Source organism: Citrus sinensis, chromosome 1 (genome assembly GCF_022201045.2).
Source record: "Citrus sinensis cultivar Valencia sweet orange chromosome 1, DVS_A1.0, whole genome shotgun sequence".
NCBI lineage: Eukaryota > Viridiplantae > Streptophyta > Magnoliopsida > Sapindales > Rutaceae > Citrus > Citrus sinensis.
The window spans coordinates 13,500,320-13,518,523 of record NC_068556.1 but is presented as its reverse complement, the minus strand read 5'-3'; the positions used below and the strand labels follow the sequence as shown (position 1 = coordinate 13,518,523).

Genomic DNA, 18,204 nt, shown 5'->3' with positions numbered 1-18,204 from the left:
AATCAATGTTTTTCGGATCTGGAATTGGATCAGATTCATGGCGTTGAGGAAGTATCACTGCATCTTTCTTACTTTGAATCCGTTTCTCCCTAGTGTAAGTTTTCCCAAACAATCTCTCATCATTGAAGCGTGCCTCGTCTATTATCGTAGTGTCAATTTTATGTTCAGGTACTAAGGTAATCCTCCTATCCTCCTTATTCAAGGTATTAGGATTAAAAATTTCAGTTTCAATATTTGTCTCACCATTAGTATTCATGTCAAGCTCAAACACCGAGTCTTCATTTCCTTTCCCCCCCTGAAGAGGAGGATTAAAAAAACTTTGAGACTCAAAGAAGGTAACATCCATCGTGACAAAATATTTTTGTTTGTTAGGATCAAAACATTTATACCCTTTTTGAGTAGGCGAATAGCCCAGAAAAACACACTTTACAGCCCTTGGATCTAGTTTATCCCTATTATGATTGTGTATATGTACAAAGGCAACACATCCAAAGACCTTTAAAGGTAAATCTAAAGTCAAACGTGTCATTGGAAAGAATTTTTTAAAAACGGTCAATGGTGGCTGAAAGTTCAAAACTCTTGATGGCATCCTATTAATAAGATATGTAGCAGTAAGAATTGCTTCCCCCCATAAGTATTTAGGAACTTTAGTGGTGAACATTAAAGACCTAGCTACTTCTAATAGGTGCTTATTTTTTCGTTCTGCTATTCCGTTTTGTTGAGGAGTGTCATTACAAGAGCTGTGATGAACAATTCCTTTTTCTAAGAAAAATGACCCCAATATTTGATTAAAGTATTCCTTCCCATTGTCACTTTGAAAAACTTGAATTTTTGTTTGAAATTGTGTTTCAACCATATTATAAAAGTTTTTTAAAACATGTTCTGCTTCAGATTTTTCTTTGAGTAGATAGACCCAACTTAGGCGTGTATGGTCATCAATAAATGTTATAAACCATCTTTTTCCAAAATTGGTGAATGTCCTAAAGGGACCCCACACATCACTATGAATAAGGGTAAAAGGCTTGGATGCTTTATATGGTTGAATAGGAAAAGATGCATGATGATGTTTAGCTAACTGACAAATATCGCATTGAAATGACAATAAAAGTTTATTACAAAATAAGTTTGGAAACAAATGTTTTAAATATAAAAAGCTAGGATGGCCTAACCTACGGTGCCATAACATTATGTTATCATCAGTAGAACTAAAGCATGCTCCGAGATTCGAAATTTTCTGTTGCTAACACATAGAGTTCCCATCATCAAAGTAATAGAGACCGCCATACTCTCTAGCATTGCCAATCATCCTCCCCGTATCCAGTTCCTGAAATTCACAACAATTTGGAAGAAATTTAGCACAGCACTTTAAATCACGAGTTATTTTACTTACAGACAAAAGATTACAAGAGAGATTGGGAACATGAAGGACATTATGAAGAATGAGAGTATTAGAGATAACAATTGACCCTTTCCCAGCAATTGCCGAGAGTGAGCCATCAGCAATCTTAATTTTTTGATTGCCTGCACAAGGACTATAGAAAGAAAATATTTTAGAGCATCCAGTCATATGATCGGTGGCACCTGAAACTATTATCCATAGACAAAGCGGAATAGTGGACACATTAAAGACAACAGATTGATAAGTACCTTTTTGGGCTAAGGAACAAGAAGAAGATACTGGATTAGTCACTTGTGTGGACTGAAAAAGTTTATACAGTTGTTCTAATTGTTCCTTACTGAATGAAGGTGTCGTAGCTATAGTTGCAGTGTTTCCATTCTCCTCAGTGGCTGAGTGGAAGGCCTTTGAGTCACGGTTTGACTGACTAAAATTTCGTGGCTTCCAATTAGGAGGTTTTCCATGTAAATCCCGGCAAGTCTCCCTAGTGTGACGTGGTTTGTGGCAGTGATGACACCACACCTTTTCTCCTTTCTTGTTCTGTCGTGCCTAGTATGGGGAATTATTGTGATTAGTCCCTGTCATGAGGGCTGAAATTTCTGGAGCAAATACAGTTTTTTCTCCTAACATCACTTTGCGTCGACCTTCCTCTCGTCGTACTTCTGAAAATACTTCCCGGATTGATGGCAAAGGAATTCTGCCAAGAATCCGGCCTCTCACTTCATCAAGGCTCTTATTCAAGCCTGCCAAAAATTCATAAACACGATCATCTTCAATTCGTTTTAAATAACGAACACTATCTGTCATACAGGCCCAATCATCTTCATAGCAGAGATCAAGTTCTTGCCATAAGGCCTTCATCTCGTTGTAATACTCAGAAACAGCACGATCACCTTGCCTAGTCTGCCATAGTCTTGTTTTCAATTCAAAAATCTGTGATGAATTTTTTAGATCAGAGTACGTTTCTCGGACTGCATCCCATACATCCTTTGCGGTGGGAAGAAACAAATACGTCCTCCCAATAGAAACCTCCATGGAATTGATCAACCAGGACATAACTAGGGAATTTTCTGACTTCCAAGTCTTCCATGTTGGATCAGTTTTTTCCGGCTCCTTCGTCTCACCGGTGATGTAGCCAAGTCTACCCTTGCCATCGACCACCAACTTAATGGATTGCGCCCATTCTAGATAGTTCTTACCGTTCAATTTGTGACTGGTTAATTGCATGGGAAAACTCTCACTTCCGTTCAAGTTTCCAGATCCCGACAGAAGAAACTCCCCTACGCCAATTCTAGTAGATGTAGCAATGGAATTGGTATCACCAGTTAATGTAACCCCAGGCATGGTGTTTTGTGCCATTACAACAAGACAATGAACAGATCCGTATGGGAGTTAAGCCAGGCTTAATTCTGCCATAGCTCTGATACCATGTTAAAAGAGGAGAAGAATAAATATCTTTTCTTATTTTTCAGATCTGCTTTCTATTACTACAATAGGGTTAATTTATAGGACTACACATTCCTAATTTAACTTCCTAATTTCTGGAAATATACAAATTAGTAATAGCTGTACAAATCAGACAAATTAGACAACTAATCCTAGAAATCAGGAATGTCAACTAATCTAATCTTTCCATATTTTCTACAGTTACCATGTTACATTTTTTGAAAAACGAAGATATTATGTAGATAATCATCTTCAGGGGGAGAATAGGAGTGAAGATTCTATCTTTAACACTATTCACCTAGAAACCCCTTCTATTTCTTCTGTGCTAGACTCACTCTGTCCAGAAAAAAGTCTCGAGGCTGCCATACCTGAACCTAATACTGTTGTACAAGTTCCAAACACTGCTATGCCTGGTTCTACCATTCTTGATCCCATATTAGAACCTAATGCACCCGAACCACAAGAAAACCTCACTAAATCTGATAATGTAAATGCTAATCAACCTGGACAGCCCTCCAATGTGCCATTAGAACCAGATTTGTATGCAAGACAGGGTAATAAACAATCTGAGTTTATTGTTTACTCAAGAAAGAGTACTAATCAAAGAAGAGAGAACCCTACTTTGCAGCAAGGCCATGATTCCAATCCAAGGTCAAATCATACTTCTTCTTCCTCAGGTAATTCTAATTCTAATAATTCTTGTGAGTTCAATTCAAATTCTCAGGTTCTTAGTGATCTGGACATACCTATTGCTCTTAGGAAAGGTACTAGAAGTTGTGCCAAATACCCATTGTCTAACTTTGTTTCGTATCACAACCTATCACCTCTTTTCTACGTATTTACCTCACAACTTTCTAGTGTAGAAATTCCAAAGAATGTACAGGATGCTCTAAGTGTACCTGAATGGAAGGCAGCTGTCCTTGAAGAGATGAATGCTCTTGAGAAGAATCAGACTTGGAAGGTGGTCAATTTGCCTAAAGGGAAGTCAACAGTTGGCTGCAAGTGGGTATTTACTGTCAAATACAATTCAGATGGATCACTTGAGAGATACAAGGCTCGCCTAGTGGCAAAGGGGTTTACTCAAACCTATGGGATTGACTATTCAGAGACATTTGCACTAGTAGCAAAGTTAAACATTGTACGAGTTCTCTTGTCTATTGCTACAAACCTAAATTGGCCATTACAACAATTGGATGTGAAGAATGCATTTCTCAACGGGGATTTAAAAGAGGAAGTATACATGGATCCTCCTCCTGGTTTCTCTGAAAAATTTAGGTCAAATGTGTGCAAGTTGCAAAAGTCCTTATATGGTCTCAAACAATCGCTTAGGGCTTGGTTTGAGAAATTTACTACAGCTGTGAATAGACAAGGTTACAAACAAAGTCAGGCTGATCACACAATGTTCACTAGAGTTTCAGCTAAAGGTAAAATCACTGTGCTTATAGTGTATGTGGATGACATTATTCTTACTGGAGATGATTTAGTTGAAATGGACAGATTGAAGCAAAGCCTAGCCACTGATTTTAAAATCAAGGACTTAGGTGCCTTGAAATACTTTCTTGGAATGGAAGTTGCTCGTTCCAAGAAAGGTATAGTTGTCTCACAAAGGAAATACATCCTTGATTTATTGAAGGAAACTGGAATGAGTGGCTGCAAGCCAATTGATACACCTGTGGAGTACAATCTAAAACTAGGTGAAGGAGAAAAAGCCTTAGTGGATGCACGACGATATCAGAATTTGGTGGGAAAACTTATTTACTTGGCTCATACTAGACCAGACATCGCTTTTGCAGTCAGTATAGTAAGTCGCTTCATGCATCATCCTCGAGAAGAACATCTTGAAGCTGTTTACAGAATTCTCAGATATCTAAAAAGTACTCTAGGAAAGGGACTTTTGTTTAGAAAAACAGAGAATAGAGATATTGAGGTATACACTGATGCTGATTGGGCAGGTTCAGTTACAGACAGGAAGTCTACTACTGGCTATTGCACTTTTGTATGGGGTAATTTAGTGACTTGGAGGAGTAAGAAACAAAATGTGGTTGCACGAAGTACTGCTGAAGCTGAATTTAGAGCTATGGCACATGGGCTTTGTGAAGTATTGTGGCTGAAACAAGTTCTAGAGGATTTGAGAAGACCTATAGTTCTACTTATGAGGTTATACTGCGACAACAAAGCAGCAATCAGCATTGCACATAACCCAGTGCAACATGATAGGACCAAGCATGTTGAAATTGACCGTCACTTCATAAAGGAGAAACTTGAGAATAAGATTATCTGCCTATTGTTTGTTCCAACAAAACAACAAACAGCAAATATCCTAACCAAGGGACTCCTCAAAACTAACTTTAGACATCCTGTCAGCAAGTTGGGAATGATTGACATCTACGCACCAACTTGAGAGGGAGTGTCAAGAAGTTAGGATTTTTCAGTTAGTTTGAAAGTTTTATTAGAATAAAGTTTTAGATAATTAGTTTAGTTTTAAAGTCTTATCGGAATAAAATTTTAGATAATCATTTTTTTAAATTCAAGTTTAGATAAGTATCCTACAATTAGGGGATATCGATTAGGAGTTTGTTTTCTACATTCTATTTAAGTGTAACTTGTAGAATGAATGAAATAAGAAAAATAGTATTTTCAGACTCTAAATATTTACAATTATACTTTTATATCTGAATAGATCTGTTATTTTGAAGTAATGCACAATCAACAGCAGCGATATTAAATTTGCATGTCAAGCATGTGTCTGGCTTTTTAATGAAAATCTGCTTAGCCTGACATAGCAATTGGATAAATAAAGGAACTTCATTGAGAAAATAAAATCTAACAGCTGCATCCATAACCCAAAAATAAATAAATAAATAGTTTACTAGACTGAAAAGAATGGCATACCTGCCAGCACCAAGTTCACCCTCAAAAATGTATAATGTTTTGCACATTGCTGTTAGCAAAATACAAAAACCTCGACTTAGATGAAACATAGATTAATTGAAATTTATAAATCCAGAAAAACAGATCCTCATAGAAAATAAATAAAAATGGCAGAAACGGATTTACCAGAGAGAAAGGGTCTCGCCCTCTCAATGGCATTTGACCTTCCTGAGGTTGTAATCTGAACACAGAAGTATAAAATATCCATCCAAACACAAGCAGATGACAAGAAGTATTACAAATTTATATCCAAGAGGAAAATATCATATTTTGTATATTCCATTACCATAAATTTTCCATTGAAAACCTCAGACATTCCCCTAGAGACATATGCATCAACCACACAAGCTGTCTCATCATTCTCTGCAAGATAAATAAAAAAGATGATGTCAGTAGAATCATTTGTGCCATATTTTTATCTACCAGAAGGACAGAAAACATTAGAATATAAACTAATGATTGGTTGCTACAGTAATTTTCATTGTGTACATGAACAAGTCATGATGAACTGGGTTTTCAAATAACCCTTCACATTTTATTAAATGATAGAAACCAGAACAGAGAAAATAGGAAATGCTGCAAAAGTGTGAAATCCATATTTCTATTCTCATAAGCACAATTTGTGGGAAAATACAAATACTAACTTCTAACACCTTGCAACTTATTAGTTGCTACTTGCTATAGCTTCTCTACCAGTTAAAGAGATTATTCTAATCTTTAAAGCTCTTTCAATATACTATGTTGCTGTGTCATGCAGTTTCAACCAAAGAAAAGCTTTTAGAGAATATAAAAATAGAATTTACGTCTATTAGGAGAATTTAAACTTCACTTTTTTGAGAAGCTTGTTTTAAGCATATTCAAAAGGCTAAATTATACGTATTCCTTTATTTTACTTTAAAATGATTTGAAAAGCTAAAGGCCCCCTTTATTATTTTTCTTTTGGCTTTGGCTCAAAAGACAATTAAAACCAGATAAGTGATACAAAAAAAATATCCAACTATGTGTCTCCACCCTTCATGGCGCATGATGTGTAGAAAAAGTGAAGAGACTTCTGATCATTTGTTTCTCCATCAGGATGTTGCTTCACATTTGGGAAAGAAAACATGCAAAGATATCTGACCCAGTTCATGTTCTATTGATTCTTTATAAATGGAGAACAATTTTATTTAAGAAGAAGGAGAAAAGCCAAGACTCTTTCAAGATTGCGCAGTTTCAACTTGCAGGAAATATGCAGGCATAAACAATTCCTCACATTTGGGAAATAAAATATCTGGCCCATTTCATGCTCTATTGATGCTTTGTAAATGAAGAACACTTTTCTTTAAGAAGGAGAAAAGCCAAGACTCTTCCAAGAATGTGCAGTTTCAACTTGTAGGAAATATGCAGGCATAAACATTGCTTCACATTTGGGAAAGAAAATATCTAGCCCATTTCGTGCTCTATTGATTCTTTGTAAATGGAGAGCACTTTTCTTTAAGAAGAAGGAGAAAAGCCAAGATTCTTTCAAGAATGTGCTGTTTCAACTTGTGGAAATATGCAGGCTTGCATACCAAGAAATATTTATAGGGAAATTAAATAAGAAAAAGTCAGAACAATGTGAACACTTTGTTAATTTCATAAGACAATTAAAATTTATATACAATTAAATACGGTTGTACATAACACCTATGAATATGGTTATACTTTTTAGTTGTGGAGTTCAGGCTATACATCCTTTATATGATTGATGAAGTAAAATTTTGACAAATGATTTAAAAATAAAATCTTATTTTGTGTACTCTAAATATCTTCGTTAAATCACTAGTAGACACCCAATCATTATTAAAATCTAGATCAATAACCATTAACCTAACTACTGACTTGTAATTACAGTATATGTTTATTCTCGCTAACAATAAAATACCCTTTACATGGCAATACATGTAATTCTAATAGGAAAAAGCCCACGATGGATTGCTGCATTATTTTTTTGTTATCAGTGAATTTCCCATTTATACACGTATTTTGGCACAGAAGGAATATTAAGTCAAACTAAAATGGTAGTAGATGGATTATTATAAAGATTAATAATGCAAATTTTAACAGTTAACAAAAGTACCCCATTTCATGCTAAAATCACACAATTAATGAAATACAGTAACTTTACAGTTCTAGAAGTATTGTCTGCATTCTTGTGCTCAGGATTCCAAATTGGTCCAACATGGGTCCCTTAGAAATTGTCGGAAACCTATTTCTAACGAATATCCAACCTTCACCAATCACAGTAATCTCATCATGGGTAAATGGTAAGGTGATTTTGAGAAGATAAAAGGTTATTGATACTTCTTTGTCGTCTTCTTCTCTTCTCATACTCCTCATCAAGCTGACAGATTTCATAGACAATGGGGTTACCAAAAAGATGTGATAAAAGAAAATAAGTTGGATTTTTTTTTTTTAAAGGAAACTCAAGAATATATTAATAATGAAAAATCAAAACAGAGATTGGACTAGTTGTTCACTAAGTAAGCAAAAAGGTAAAGCTTTTCACGATATACAAAGGTATACCCAAACACTCTAATACAAGGCTACACCAACTTTAATATCCTTTCTCAACTCCCAATTTAGATGACTAAAGAAGTTGGAGGCTTGAACAGTCAGGCAATTATTATTGCAAATCCTATCTTTCATTGTGGATTGATGGTACCTTCATTGTGATTAAGCAATAGAAAATGCAAAAATATTTTGCTTTGGTGTGTTATGCGCAAAAAAAGTGAAGACAACTCCAATAATCTTTTTCTTCATCGAGTCATGGCTTCCAAAATGAATGCCATTTCTTCATTGAGTCATGGCTTCCAAATGATAGCTAATTTACGCAAGGGATCACAAATCAAGGTGGTTCCGCCATGTTGTAGTTCCATGATGAGGAAAACATTTATGCATTTGGAAAAGAAAAAGCAAAGGGAGCTAAGATTTTATGAAAGAGCATTATCATTGCACTTTTTTGGGCAATCAGAAAGTAAATAAATGATCATGCTTTTTAAGACAATACAAAAGAGGGTTCTAATCGTTAATGGGATTAAAATATATAATATACATACATACATACATGTATAAATATATATAATGTACATACATACATACATACATATATATATATATATATATATATATATGTATGTATGTATATATATATATATATATATATATATATATATATATGTATGTATATATATATATGTATGTATTTCTGGCATCCTTGTTGGCCTCTATAACAAAGAATTTTCAAGAATTCTTTCTCTTCATGGTTCTTAAATGGGAAAGAGTTTTAAGTTATTTTTTTTTCACAGGGATTTAGTGCAGTCAATGCAGTGATATTAGCTTTCGGGGGTTTTCTTGTGCTTTCTTGTCACTAGGCTATTTTAGACTCTTATATTTGTATTTAGTCAATGTCCATCTGTCATTACACGGATAAAATAGTTTATTTTTAGATATCCCCAGTGAATTTCCTGTCCACTTATATTTACTTTCTTATCAATAAAAAATTCATTTTTTACCAAAAATAAATAAGTAAAGCAGTCAATAGAGGATGAAATTAGAAACATGCGTTCCAAAATATAAAACGTTAAATTGCCTGTGAAAGTCTTCTCTAGTTTTTGCATATGCGATGGCAAGATAGTTGATTGAAGAATTATGACTGCGCCTTTTTGTAATCCTGCAGATCCGTAAAAGTTAAAAAAATGTTAAGTCACGAACATCTATATTGGCAATATAGTGAAGAAGCTTAGTCTAGACCTTTAAGTACACCCTCGTGACCAAAGAATATGTCATCAATTTGATCTACATGAGAGATTACCACAACTAAAGCTGAAACATCTGCACATGAAATCACAAACAAGAGAATCACAAAACATTCTGAAATTTATTAAGGTACGACTTCTGCACAAAAAAGAGTATAAATATAAAACACAAATAAGCAAATGAACAAATAAACAAGCGTTCATTTCATTAGTGAATCACAAGGTTGGCCTGATCATAGGTGAAAACAAGTAGTTTCTTTTTTCTCTAAACAGGTAGTTTCTTTTTCATTTATCATATGATTTGTGCACTCTCTAAGCTTAACCATGAAGGATATAAATATATCATTTTATGTGTTGAAAGGTTGACCAAATCAAATTGATTTGGTTTTCCTTATATATTTAGGTGTATATATGGTGTAAATTTAGAGTTATTGCTTCCTAGAAATCAGTGTGTAATATTCTGCTTTAATTTTTTCTTTCCTTACTTAGTCTCTTGTATCCCTATATTAAGACTGTGTACAGTCTCATGAAGATATGAAAAAAAGAGAATTATTCCATAAACTTTTTCTCTACCTATTTTCACATTATGACTCTAGAAATACAAAATAATTGTGATCTGTTCATGACTTAGCTGTGAGAAATTATACTGTTTCATACCAGCCATAAACATAGAACAACAGAGAGAAATTCATTTTCCTTCGGTTTCACCCAAAACCGTACTCCAATAGAACTAAATATCCATAATTCCCTCAAAATTCAAATTTTTGAAATAGATCATAATCTTTTCTCTAACCAACACATATTTGTCATCAAAATCAAACTAAACATATCCACTTTCCAATTTGTGGAAGCCTCCTTAACTCCTTGCCAAAATTTTTCTTCTCAATCCAATATTAGACCACCACAAATGCATGTCTGACACTCTCCTTCCACCAGTTTAAAGTTAATAGAACTGGTAGAGAAACACTAAGCAGGATAAGAGGGCTTGAGATGTTATAATTAGTTGAAATTTTGTTACGATAAAAAGTTAATAAGGGAATCAAAAAAAAAAAATTAGTTATCTAATAGAGGTGAAAAAAGACGTGCAAAAAGAAATTTAATTTTTGGATGGAAGATAAAAGTGGAGTGGAGTTATTAGTTTTGACTTCTTTCTTCTTCATAGCTATATGAATATTACCACCGTTGATATTTGTAAAAGTTAAGCATTCATATTATAAATTTGATTGAAAGAAATGTTATTAAATTTAAATCATGAAATGAAATACACTTTCCTTTACACATAATCCCCAGTAAAGGCAGGATTTCAACTCTTACATATGAAGCCACATATAGTTATTGTTCTAAATCATCATATTACTTCCAAAATATGCCATCTTGTACTATAGACATAACCTCAACCTCAGGTATTGATTTTTTATTTTTTTTTGAGTAATCTTGACAATGCGAGAAAAATTTATTAAAGAAAAGACCGATTCGCCCAACCAGAAGGGATATAACAAGCCTTACCCCTTAAAATGACAATGAAGCCGAAACAGCAAACAAAAACTTAAAAGAAAAGTCACAAGAATAAAGCCAACTAGTGAAAGCAGTAACAGGGAAAACCATTTCAAAACCTCAAAATTAATATTAAATATTCACTTTTCCCTTTTAATAACATTTCAAAACTTAACTTCATCAATGATCATCTAAGAGTCAAATCACTAAAAATTCGTTGATGGGATCTATCGTTATCTATCTTCAGTATTGCCCTTTTCCTTTTGGCTATATCTTCTTTGCAACATTAAGCAAGGACCGAATTAATAATATTAACTATTATCATCCTACGAGCAATTTTGTGTGAATATAACTGTGATTTCCTTTAAATTTTTCTCTCAAGAAAAGAAAGGGATCTCTCTTCCTTCTAGCCATTTTTCCATTCACTGATCATAGTGATTTAACATTTTTTCTTTTTAGTCTTAGTTGAGTACCAAGAAACTTATTCGTTGGGTAAATTAATGTTTTAAATATGATTCTTTACACATCAAGATTCCCACAAGCACATCTAGGTCCTTAATGGCCTCATTCCATACCTTCATCGGGAATTAGACCAATTTGGTAACTATGCACCCAAAGAAATGGGTTCAGGACTAGATTATAGTATTGAAAACACAAAAACAGAAGTTAAAAGAAAAGAAAAGAATCTGACCAGATTAGAGCAAGATGGAGAATACCTTTCCCTGCATCCATAGGGCTTGCACTTCTGATTCCCCCTAGCATAAAAAATTTATCTACCAAGGGATCGGATATCTGCATATGGAAAAGAGCATTTAAATATGAAATTAACACTTTAAACAAATTCTCTTGGTCTCATGAATCATACCATGAAGAGGTTATACAGATAAAAGTAGTAAATTATGGATATACATTCACGTACAAAGTTGTTTGAGAAGAATAGCAATCAACATAAAATTGACCTAAGACCTTTTTCAAGTTTGGAGGCGTGATATCGACGGAAAGAAGAATATGACGAAGGAGAATACTTATTAAGCAACTCGAATTTGTTACACCCCCATTGAAGCTCTAACCCAGGACCTCGGCCATAGGATGGAGTTAGAACTTGGCATCAAGAGACTCTAATACTTGATATAAGATTAGAGAACATCAAATAATGCAATTAAAATTCAATTTCCCACAAACTAAATAAACAGCGTCTTCTGGTAATTGTTGAAATATCTTTTTCAAAGTTTTCCCCAAAAACTAAAAGTGAACTCTATGCACTGAACAAAAGAATCAGAATTTCAAAAAGCACAGCCACCAATATCTGACCTGTAGACACACTCATATAACTGGTGCATTTCTTGAAACATTGATCAAAATAGAAAGTTAAAAAAGTCCAGAAGATTCTAGTCTAGACTAATATGCAATCAACAATCCTCCCAACCTTTTTCACTTCAATACATTACAAGCAAAGCCAATGAGTCCAAGAATGTATACATCCATCACACATACATAACACGTGGATTCATCATTCATCAACAATTTTTTTTAAAAAGATAGAAAGAATTTTTTTCTTTTCTTATCGCAGCAACTGAAAATTAAGGATCGAAGAGATTAATTCAGAAACAGAGAAATAGAAATGAAACCTCAAACGCTTGGACTTTGTATCCAGAGCGAATAAGCGAAGCGGCCATGTCCACGCTGTACTCATCCAATCCCACGAACCCAACTTTAGACGCCATTTTCGAATTGAAAGTGAAATTGCTGCACGAAGTGTTTCAGATTTTCTGTTATTGATATTTATCAATTAACAACTTTACAAAGCTACGCTCACAGCCAATGTTTATCTGAACGGCCCTGTTCGGTATTGCTTACCTTTAACGGCTCTGTTCGGTATTGTTTTTATGAAACAAAAATGAGAATAAAAATATTATTTTTAAAATTTAAAAATGTGATTAGTATTATTTTTAAAATTATTTTGAAAAAAAAAAGTAAAATACTTTAGGTAAAAATATTTTAAATAATTATTATTGAATTAATTTTCATAAAATTAAAATTAAGTAATGAATAATTATTTTTATTATTTAATTAGTTTGATTATTTTAATTTTAAAAATAAAATAGGTGATCTTGTTAATTTTCTTGTTTAAAGAAAAATGATAAATTCTACATATTTAATTTAATTAATATATAAAAATATAAATATTATAATCTATATAAAAAGAAAAAAAATTATTGTGAGGGAAATTGATTTTTTTGGGTATAATAATAATAATGTTTTTTATCTTATTATTATTTTGTTGATATTATTATTAACACGTCTTTAATTTTGCTGTTTTTACCTCCATGTTTCAGTCGTGGCAAATTATTATTCATAATATGTTGCATTTTATTATTACCATAACACTTGCTCCTTTTTCCATTTTCAACAATAAATTTGCCAATTTGTAATTACAGTACTGCATTAACAAATTTAATAATTATTCGCCTTCAAAAATATTTCTACATTTTTGTCATTTTCTTCAACAATATATTTATTTTCTATTTTCAAAAGTTAAAACTTACGTTTAAAGTTTTCGGATATAATGCAAAATTACAAATTGTCAAATTCAGGTTCGTGGGGTCCTTAATTGGAAGTGCTGCAAGTAGGGTCAGAACCTGAGGAGTCCTACCAATTCAATTTTAAAATTACAAAATTACATTGAGTAGTCTTTACACCAAGCATTTTTCTTAAAAGATAAAACCATTACATAGCTTTCTGTGTACGTGGCAATGACGAGGATAACTCCAATCTCTCTGTCATTTTTCTAACGCTATTATTCTTTCTGCTTTTTGTTTGTCGGTTGTTGGGCTTAGCTGCTAACCAGCTGGATGCCACGCCCCAATTGTACAAGTAATTAAAATATTAGATTTTGCTTAAATTAACAAATACTCATTTACCAATTAATTAATAAATTATTCATTAATTGATAAAAAAAATTCACTAAACTAAATTTTTTTATCATCCTAATAATATTATTTTATAAAAATTTTACTATATTATCTTTTAGTAAGTTTGTTATGTTAAGATTGTATTAGAATAGCTTTGGAATGGATTTAAGCTGAATGGATTAAATTCGATTATATTTTTATTATTTTGTCGTCTTTTATTTCGTGTAGTAAAAGATGCACTAAATTATAAATTTTATTTTTTTATTATTATTAACTATTATTTAGTCATTAAATTAATCAATAGAAACATATTGCTTTTAGAATTTTCAAAATTTATTTTGAAAAGTCAAAACTTAATTTTGGTATTTGATAAATTTTTTTAGAAAAAATTATCAGTCATCCTAAATTTACCATGTCATAAAAAATACTACAAAATTTTCAATTTGTTTGATTCTCCACCCTAATTTTATAATTTGTATCAACCACTCACCAAAACGTTAGCATTGTTAGGATATTTAACAGAACCTGAATAAAATAATAATATTACCCTTGAATTTGAGGGCTTTTTTTTATTTTGGACCATAAAGAATAAAATAAAATTTAAGAAAAGAAAACAAAAAGAAAGTATCAAAACCCAACAAACTCATTGTTTCAAAATCAATTTCAACAATGATTTTGATCTCTAACGTAATTTTCCAACCCTAATCATAATCCTAATTTCGGAAATATGAAAATCTAACCTTTAAACCTAAGCAGATTTTGTGGTTACAAGCAAAATTGGTCTTTAAAACCCACATTCTCTTTTGTTGTTATCTCCATTACTGAAAGCAAAATTGGTTTTGGAGAAGTGACCAGGAGTGGCTTTTCCCTTAAACAATTTAGACGGTTGCTTAAAACCTTACTATAAAGTAAGGTCATATATTTATTTTAAATCTATTATTTTATATTTAAAAAGATATAAATTCCTAATTTGTTCTAACTCAATCATGATTATGTGTTTATTAATTTTTATTTTATTATTGCTTTATAACTTTCTCCAAATAAATTGTCAAAATTATTACAAAGTCTCTTAGAATTAACAGTTTTAAAGTCTCTATGTAATGTTAAATTAATAAATTTCAATTGAAACATTGTTCATTCCTTTTAAACCTCTATTTAAAAAAAAAAACCTACATTTGTGAATTTTTCCGTTAACAACATTTTCTCCTAAAATAATGACACAATAAATGCATTACTAGAAAAAATAATTATCGGTTTATTTTTATACTTTCCACATCCATTGATCACTGGTTAAAGCCCCAAATCAGGAAACTTAATTTGTGATTTCATATCAAATTTTCAGATTTTATCCTTTTACTCTATTCTTAATTAGTTTTGCTATTTAATTGCCTTACTTCTTTATGAAAATGTTATCATGTTAATCGATTGTTGTTTTTAATTTCTATAATAATTGTATGCTTAATACTGGTAATAAGCTTTTTTAGAAAAAAATCAATTGTTTGGTTGTTCTTCTTTTCCTGGTAATTGGTTAAAGCTTAAAATCTAAAACCATCAAAGTTAATTTATGATTTCATCTCAAATTTTTAGGTTTTTTCCTTATATTCTCCTTTTAGAGTTTTTTTTTATTTAGTTGCTTTATTTCTTTTTGAAAAATATGTGTTCATTAGGTGTTATTTTATTTCTCTAAAATAATTGTGTGCTTTGCTCATGGGAAGTTGTTTATAATATTACTGATAATAATTTTGTAAAAAGAACTTTTTCAAAATTAATTGACAAAAATTTATTTAAGAGAGCTATATTATGTTATCATTTCAGAAAGATAACTTAAAAATATAATTAATAATTTTATATATTAGAAATATGGAAGAATTAGTCTTAAATGATTAATTTTTTTAATAAACTTAGTACATGTATTTTGTTTAAGAAGGTCTAATTAAAATAATTTGTTTAAGGCCTCTTAAAGGGTTGAGCCCCCCCTGAGGAAGGGTTGTTGTAGGTTTAGGCTTGTGAAGAAGATAAAATAACTTGTGGCTGTTCAAAGCTCAACTGGTTGCTAGTTTGCTACAACATTAGGTTTTAGGGTGCTACACACAGTGGTATGAGATTTGGGGTTGTTGCATGCATATCCTTGGGATTTATGTTATTACACGCAATAGCAATGAATAGAGCTAGCAAAATGAGTCACCAAGTTGTGTTCGCGAATTTTCAAATTTAGACTGACCTAAACGCAGCCCATTTACTAATCATGTCAAAATATTGAGATTCAACGCGACACCAAAAATAAATAGGGTACCCAATAATCCGACTAACGTCTATGTATTTAACAAGATTTCCATTAAACTTTTGCACTCCATTATATGTGTGTGTGTGTGTGTGTGTGTGTGTTGATATAATAAATTACATATGTCCACCAATATTTTACGCTATTGAAGTTCTAAATTTATATAGAATCTTATAAATGAAACACCATGTATATGTCCATCCTTCTTACCCTACCCAAAAAAAAAAAAGAAGAAGAAAAAGAGCGAATTATGTCTAATATTTGAACTTCAATAACAATAACCTATAAATTGATTTCGAATAGAAAATAAATTCTGTCCTTAATGGGCAAATGGATCAAAGTTTTTTACCCTAGTCCAACACAAACAAAAAAAAATTGTATCGACCTGGTCCTAGCCCATTTAATAATTGTGTCAAATTTGATAACTCATATCTATTTATTTGCATTATGTTCATGTTGGGTTATCGGATTATATTAAATTTTGCCAACTCCAATGATGAAGGGTTAGTTACAGGCGTCAACGTAATATAGGCCTGGACTCGACAACTGAAATCTTTTAATACCAATGGTGGTCTCAATCGGCAAAAATGATGGCTTTTATATGGGGTATTTGGAATTAGATATATGATTTTGAGATTTCAATGTATTAGTATTATCTAAAAGAGGTTGAGAATTTCTGAATAATATTTGATAACATAATTTCAAAATTAATGAAGAAGTGATGAAATAGAAGAGTTAGAAAAAAAGGACAAAGAATTAATGAAGAAGAAAAAAGTAGGAATTGATTTCGTTTTTTTTTTTTCTCATTTTCCTTAAAATATTAATTATATTGGTTTTTTTAAATAATATAAAATAAAAATTAGAGTTTTAAATTTATTTAATTAAATATTGGTTATAAAATAGTTCAAATTTTTATATTTAAAACTATTATTTTATTTTCATTTATTATGTTAAATGTCTAAATTACTCTTATGATGTCATCAATAAATATTTTAGTATAGGATTGATATAGATTGCAAACTTAAGGTGAAAAATTGAATAATTTAAAATTTTATAGTATTTTTGATAAGTGGATAAACTTATGGTGTGTTTATTAATCAGCAATCGGAATGGGCTGGAATCGAAATGGAGTGGAATCACAATGGGTTGGAATCGGAATGAGAAATGAGAATCAGAATAAATTGTTTACTTTAGCTATGAGAATCGGAATTGGAATGAATTATATTGACATTAATGTGTTTACTTTATCTTAGAATCGAAATAAATAGTTTTAAATTACTAAACTGACCTTAGTTTATTATTGTCATAATAATAATTATTATTGTCATAATAATTATTATTATTGTTAATAATAATAATAATAATAATAACTGTTTATAATCATTATATTAATAATAGTAATTATTAATCTTATTGTCATTATTATTATAATTAAATAATAATAATTGTTTATAATCATTATATTAATAATAGTAATTATTAATCTTATTGTTATTATTATTATTATTATTAAGACTTATAATTATTCCTAATAATAATAATAACAACCACAATAACAATTATTATTATTGTTGTTGTTGTTGTAAAATTAGTAACAATAATTATTATTATTATTATTATTATTATAGAATACTATTATAATTGTTAATCATTATAATTAATATTAATAATAAAACTATTACAATAATAATATTTATTATTATTGTTGTTGTTGTTAGCAGTAGCAATAATAATAAGTATTATTTACAGTGATTAATAATTATAATTAATATCAATAGTAAAAAAAATTATTATCATAATAATAATAATAGAAGGAACGATAAAATAAGAATTTCAAAATTTAAGAGAGGGTAATATAGCCACTTTAGGAAATAAGAATCTCATTCCCATCTCCTCCCATGGGAATGGGAACTCTAGTAATCATTCCAAATTTTAGGTGGGGTCCATCACTTTGATTCTCATTTCACC

At 31.2% G+C, this 18,204-nt stretch overlaps 1 protein-coding gene across 12 annotated transcripts in view; it reads right to left on the bottom strand.

Moving 5' to 3' along the window:
• Positions 1–12,889, bottom strand: part of LOC102621925 (uncharacterized) — a 57,930-nt gene extending 45,041 nt beyond the window's left edge. For 2 of the 12 annotated variants that reach the window (XR_008053251.1, XR_008053252.1), the window contains exons 1-7: positions 12,672–12,888; positions 11,760–11,835; positions 9,545–9,625; positions 9,384–9,464; positions 6,060–6,136; positions 5,900–5,954; positions 5,735–5,783 (exon numbers count right to left, since the gene is read on the bottom strand). Coding sequence is in view for 10 of the 12 variants with exons in the window: in XM_052437604.1 (XP_052293564.1) it covers positions 5,735–5,783; positions 5,900–5,954; positions 6,060–6,136; positions 9,384–9,464; positions 9,545–9,625; positions 11,760–11,835; positions 12,672–12,767 (515 nt within the window). In the remaining 2 variants the exon portion in view is untranslated. Of the gene's footprint in view, positions 1–1,169; positions 1,325–1,647; positions 2,799–5,734; positions 5,784–5,899; positions 5,955–6,059; positions 6,137–7,919; positions 8,136–9,383; positions 9,465–9,544; positions 9,626–11,734; positions 11,836–12,469; positions 12,623–12,671 lie in introns of those variants that run through there. The other 10 variants (XM_052437566.1, XM_052437567.1, XM_052437604.1 and 7 more) reach the window with 9 other exon arrangements.
• Between the last annotated feature and the right edge of the window lie 5,315 nt (positions 12,890–18,204).